Consider the following 6,000-nt stretch of genomic DNA (forward strand, 5'->3'; position numbering starts at 1 on the left):
TTTTTAGACCTTTTAGGAATCGCCAGACTGTTTTCCACCAAAGTTGTACTAGTTTACACTCCCACCAACAGTGTAAAAGTGTTGCCTTTTCCCCACATTCTCTCCAGCAGCTGTTGTTTTTTGAGTGATTGATGATGGCCATCCTGACTGGAGTTAACTGGTATCTCAGTGTAGTTTTATGTTGCATTTCCTTGATGATTAGTGAGGCTAAGCATTTTTTCATGTATCTGTTGGCTGCTCATATGTCTTCTTTTGAGAAGTGCCTCTTCATATCTTTTGCCCACTTTGTAATGGGACTGTTTACTTTTTTCTTCTCAGCATATTTGAGTTCTTTGTAGATCCTAGATGTTAGACCTTTGTCAGATATACAGTTGGTAAATATTTTTTCCCAGTCTGTGGGCTGTCTCCCTGCTCTATGGATGGTTTCTTTGGCTTTGCAGAAACTTGTCAGTTTGATGAGGTCCCACTTGTCTATCTTATCTCTTAAGGCATGGGCACTTGGGGTTGTGATCAGGAATTGATTGCCAGTTCCAATTTCCATAAGGGTGTCTTCTGCATTTTCTAAAGTTCTTATAGTTTGAGGTTTTTTATGTTTAGGTCTTTGATCCATTTAGAGTTGACTTTTGTGTATAGTGATAGGTAGGGGTCTTGTTTTAATCTTCTGTATGTGTTCAGCCAGTTTTCCCAGCACCATTTACTGAATAGGTTCTCCTCTCCCCAGTGGTTGGTGGTGGAGGCTTTGTCAAAGATGAGTTGATTGAGAAACTGAGGTTTTGCTTCTGGAATCTCTATTCTGTTCCATTGGTTTATATGCCTGTTCTTATACCAATACCAGGCTGTTTTGATTATTGCAACTTTATTATAAAGTTTAAAGTCTGGGAGTGTGATACCTCCAGCTTTATTTTTTTGTTGTTGTTGTTTTTTGTTTTTTGTTTTGCTGAGGATTGTTTTAGCTATTTGTGGTCATTTATGTTTCCATGTGAATTCCTGTATTGTTTCCAGGTTTGAGAAGAATGCTACTGGTAATTTAATGGGTATTGTGTTAAATCTATAGATGGCCTTGGGTAGAATGAACATCTTAACAATGTTGATTCTTCCAATCCATGAGCATGGAATATTTTTCCATTTGTTTGTGTCATCTTTAATTTCTTTGAGTGGTGTTTTGTTGTTTTTGTTGTAAAAGTCTTTCACGTCTCTGGTTAGGAAGATGCCAGGGTATTTCATTTTTTTGTGTGTAGCTATTGTGAATGGAATTGTAGTTTTTATTTGGGTTTCTGTTTGTTTACTGTTGGTGTATAGAAATGTTATTGTCTTTTGCACATTTATTTTTTACCCTGAGATTTTGCCAATGTCCTTTATCAGTGCAAGGAGGTTTTTGACAGATCCTCTTGGGTTTTCGAGGTATAGGATCATGTCATCTGCAGAGGGATAATTTAACTTTCTCTTTCCTATTTGGATACCCCTGATTTCCTTATCTTGTCTGATTGCTCTAGCTAGGACTTCCAGTACTGGGTTGAACAGGAGGGGACCACTGGCCATTTCAAACACCAGAATAACTAGCACTGCACTGTCAGATGCAAAGACATACCATACATTCATATGACACTATGTTTATGGACTTTGTAAAAGTTTGCTGTTTTGATCACACCAATAAAGAACTGACACTCATATTTTTCCAAATGAAAGTGAAGGAATTTTTATAAACCCTTTTTATATTAATCTCTATGGGTTGCTTTTTAAAAAAATAGCTGGAGTCATGAAGGAAAACTGTCACAGACAATTCAAAATTTTGGTTTAAACCAAACTAATTGAAATGTGGTTTAAAATAGACTGAATCTGAACTTAAGATTATATCTAGTATTTGGGAACACATTTGTTTACTGTCATCTAGATGTTTAAGAGACTGTCAGCACGTTGTTTAGGACATGTCGTTGTGAAGTGTTTTTTGAGCAGTTGTTATGGGTCAGGCATGTACTCAGGGTGCTACATGGGTTACCTCTCTTATTCCTCATCACAGACCTGTGAGGTGGCTGCTTTTTCTGTTGCCGTTGTATGTATGAGGAGCTGAGGCCTGGTGAAGCTGTCACACCCTGGGAGTGGTAGTAAGAGAGCTGAAAGTCAAAGCCAGATCAGTCTTTTTTTATCACTGTGCCCACTGCAGAGCTTTCATGACCTCAGTCTTTAAAAATGACTTGGGTTTATCTGGGCCTCCTTTTGGTTGAAACAGTGAACAGGCAGGTTTGACACGTCCATTCTTCTAAAGAAGTCTATAGCTTGACAACCTCTTGTCCAACCTGAGCCACACTCAGCTCTTGTCCCCTGTGCATGGGAGCAGCATACCTGTCAGGCCGCCTGAACTGGATTCATGTCCAGGCCATGTTGCCCAGTTTCAAATGCCAAAGGCTGCCGGTTTCCAGAAGAAACAAGTTTTCAGGAATTTGACATGGCGGCATCTCCTCTGACTTACACTCTTGAGGCTCTGAGGACATCCCTATAGCAGTTGCACTTATACTCTGCTCCCACTTTGCATGGGGCTCTCTGATCTGGCCATGGAGTGCTCACTAAGGCCACCTCTCTTACCAGGAGCTTTAGAGAGAAGTTTTATGTTCCCCATCTTGACTGAAAACAAATCGGCTTGGCCGTGTCAGTGTCATCATGGGAGAAGTGGTTTCTGATTGTTGAGTCCTGTTGGAGGAGGCAAATGACTGTGCTGCCCTTTCCCCATCAGAAACCATTTGCTCCCCTCCTCTGTGTCACAGTGCAAGTTGCTCACTCTTTCCACATTTGGGTGACTTCACATTTTTCTTGAGTGCTGTGCATGATGTGGTTTGCCTGAATGCCAACATTGTAATTCCTAGGATTGCTTTCTTTTCCTTTTTAAAAATCTTATCTATACTCAGAAACATTCAGCCGTCACAGGCTGGCCAAAGACCTGGCACCCAGGTTATCAATACCACCTAACAGATGTATGTTCTCCCCCATCTGTTGACAGGGTGATGTTTTCACCAGTGAGTCGCTGTCAGTGTTGCTACTATTCCCACCACAGTTGATCTGCCCCAGATAATTGGAATTTGACTGTCTTCCTAATACACAGACCTCTCTCGTGGCTCTTATGTCCAGTCTGCTATCCTCTAAGCTTCCGTTTTCTCATCTGTAAAATGGGCACACTAAGTTCTCCCTACTCCTAGGATGGATTGGAAGAGGTGAAGGATAGAAGCACTTCGTATCCTACACAGCATTGTAGAAAAGTAGTTGCTAATCATGTTGCGAATCCTAGTACTCAGCCTCATGTTTCACTTAATGCAATTTTGCCTTTATTGCCCCACTGAAGATTCTTCAAACTTCATGAGAGAAAGTGTGAGCCTATCATCATGACTGTTCCCAGGAAGGTGAGTATCCAGTTTTCTAGACAATTCATGTTTTTAAAAACTTAAAAATAACATTTAAAAATCCCAGACTTCCTTCTTCCTTACCTGAGGGCTCACCACAAATGTCTCTTGCAGTCTGACCTTTTCCAGGATGACCTGTATCCAGACACAGCAGGGCCAGAAGCTGCACTGGAGGCAGAAGAGTGGTTCGAGGGGAAGAACGCAGACCCCATCCTTATCTCCCTGAAGCACGGGTACATCCCAGGCAAAAACAGGGATCTCAAGGTGGTCAAGAAGAATATCCTGGACAGCAAGCCCACGGCCAACAAGAAGTGCGACCTGATCAGCGTCCCCAAGAAGACCACAGACACAGCCAGTGTGGTAAGGCCCACAGGAGCTTGGGATGTGATTGGCTGACCCAGGCCTCATCAGCTGGAAAGCCATTTACAGTCCAGGCACTGGCAAGTGCTTTCCCAGCTGTGAGCACTTGGGGTTTTCAGCAGACACACTTGTGCTATGTGTAAGGCAGTCCTGGGTCATGTGATATAGACAGTTTGTGGTCACACTGGCTCCTTCAGCTCTGTGTTTTGTAATGACCGGGATAGATGTTGGTCTCCCACCATGTCTGAGCATGAATAGCAGCCTCGGGCTTTTCCTAACTGTCTTTTACTAGACTGGGAAACCTCTTCTCTGATCTGGATGGAAGTGAAACTGGGAGCATGGAGTCACAGGTAGCCTGAAGAGAAGGCCCCACTAGAGGTAGTGGCCCAGTGACAGAAAGATCTGGCAGCCTGTGGGCTGGCAACAAGGGTGACGCAGGCCACAGAGTATGGGTGGGGTGATGGAAGCCAAGGGCTACTGCTGCCAGAGAGCAGGCCCTGGGAAGGATGGGTTTGGGCAGACAGGGTAAGGGACCGCCCTCCCTCGAGGAGCCTCCCTGGTGGGCAGTGGAAACTCAGTGACCTGTGGGAGGGATGCCTTTACCCTAGTTGAAAGGAAGTTGCCCTTGAGGGAGTGACTGAGTGGTTGGGATGCCTTGAGGGAATCCATCTTGTCCTGCGGTCCAGTTGCGACCCAGAAGAGCCTTGGTTGGGTGAGTGCACAGGCCTGAGGCCCAGAGACAGCCCTGTGACCCGCTGTTGTTTTGCTGAGGGTTTCCCATGAATTGACTGGCATTTACTGCACTCTCAGAAGGCCCAGCTGCAGTGGGCTTTGACTTCTCTTGTCAACTCGGTGCCTATGGCTTGCTCTTTGCCAAACAGAAAACTACACTTTATGTCTTAGACACTTCACAGCGTGTTGAACTTTGTTTACTGCTTTTTAGTTACTATCCCCCTTTTGGTTTGTTTTTTCAGCAAAATGAAGCCAAGTTGGATGAGATTTTAAAAGAGATCAAATCTATAAAAGACACAATCTGCAATCAAGATGAGCGCATTTCCAAGTTAGAACAGCAGATGGCGAAGATAGCGGCTTGAGGGCCCCGCCCCACCCTACAAAAAAAATGGGAGCAGGGACTTGCGCTTGGTAGCTGGTTATTGGTGTGGTCCTAGGGAGGGTGAGTCGGGAGGCACTGCCATTGGAGACATTCCATTTCAGATGTGTCGACCAGCCACAGGCCACATTCCAGTAAGAACTCAATTCGTCTCCCAAATTGCAGAAACAAACGTGATTGAAAAGTTGAGCTTTTTACCAGAAAGCTTTTTTTGATGTTTTAAGTGTTATATGACTTGCCGAACTTTAAAAAGACAAAAGTGCTACTTTAAAAATCCCAGATATTCTGAATTTTAGAAAACAAACCAATTCTGATTCAGTGTCATGCCCAAGTTTGTTTTTTTTTACCAGTAGGGACCAATGCCACATTGCTTTTTCTATTTCTTTCTTTTTTAATGTTGCCAAAACCAAAAGTAGCTTTTTCTTTGTATTTGGCTACTTTGCAGTATTTTTGTGTGATTTTTTTTTTTCTTAATTTGAAAGGGACAGCACTGTGTATGTTTATAAACTAAATGAAGATATTATTTTGTATAAACATTCATCTGAGAACAATCAGCAGTGGCCACATGGTGCTGATGCATTTGCAGCACAAGCTGGTCCTCTTAATGACTGTACACAGGAAGACTTGAAAATCACTTGGATTCATACTGCCACCCTCTCGTTTCATGGAGTCTTCTGATCAAAAAGCTCACATAGTATCTCTTCCTGCCTTTGCTTTCTCTTTTCTAGAAATTGGTGGTTGTACTGGAATGGGATTTTTCTTCTTGGTTATTCTGTGCTTCAGATTATTATAATCTAACCCAAATGGCATGTGTTTCTGCAGTTTCTCACCCACATAGGATCTGTTGCACTATCAAACTATCCTCATGCTCAGGTTTTGGTCAACAGTTGACCAGGGTGCCCGGGACAGGAAGATGGGTGTACTGCTGAGTGTTCTATCTTGTTTCAGTGCTTTCCTGGCTCTTGAGTTCTGTGGTGGGGACTGCAGACACAGGAACATGGAGGGGAGCGTCTGCTGGGTGTCTTCCCGCGTGACCCGTGCTGTCCTGTGCTGTGCTGTAGGAAGAAGCGGCTGCCTTACCCCAGCAGAGCCCCTGCTGGTCCTCTCCCCACATGGGCTGCAGCCTCTCTCAGGGCTCCC

The 6,000-nt window shown here is 43.7% G+C and overlaps 1 protein-coding gene across 1 annotated transcript in view; it reads left to right on the forward strand.

Moving 5' to 3' along the window:
* CORO1C (coronin 1C) overlaps positions 1-5,664 on the forward strand; it is a 92,217-nt gene extending 86,553 nt beyond the window's left edge. The window contains exons 9-11 of the mRNA XM_008058133.2: positions 3,332-3,389; positions 3,504-3,749; positions 4,724-5,664. Of these exons, the coding sequence (XP_008056324.1) occupies positions 3,332-3,389; positions 3,504-3,749; positions 4,724-4,843 (424 nt within the window). The 3' untranslated portion in view covers positions 4,844-5,664. The remainder of the gene's footprint in view (positions 1-3,331; positions 3,390-3,503; positions 3,750-4,723) is intronic.
* The last annotated feature ends 336 nt before the right edge of the window (positions 5,665-6,000 follow it).

The sequence above is a fragment of the Carlito syrichta genome, unplaced genomic scaffold (genome assembly GCF_000164805.1).
Source record: "Carlito syrichta isolate Samal-C Ts95f unplaced genomic scaffold, Tarsius_syrichta-2.0.1 Scaffold303226, whole genome shotgun sequence".
Taxonomy (NCBI): Eukaryota; Metazoa; Chordata; class Mammalia; order Primates; family Tarsiidae; genus Carlito; species Carlito syrichta.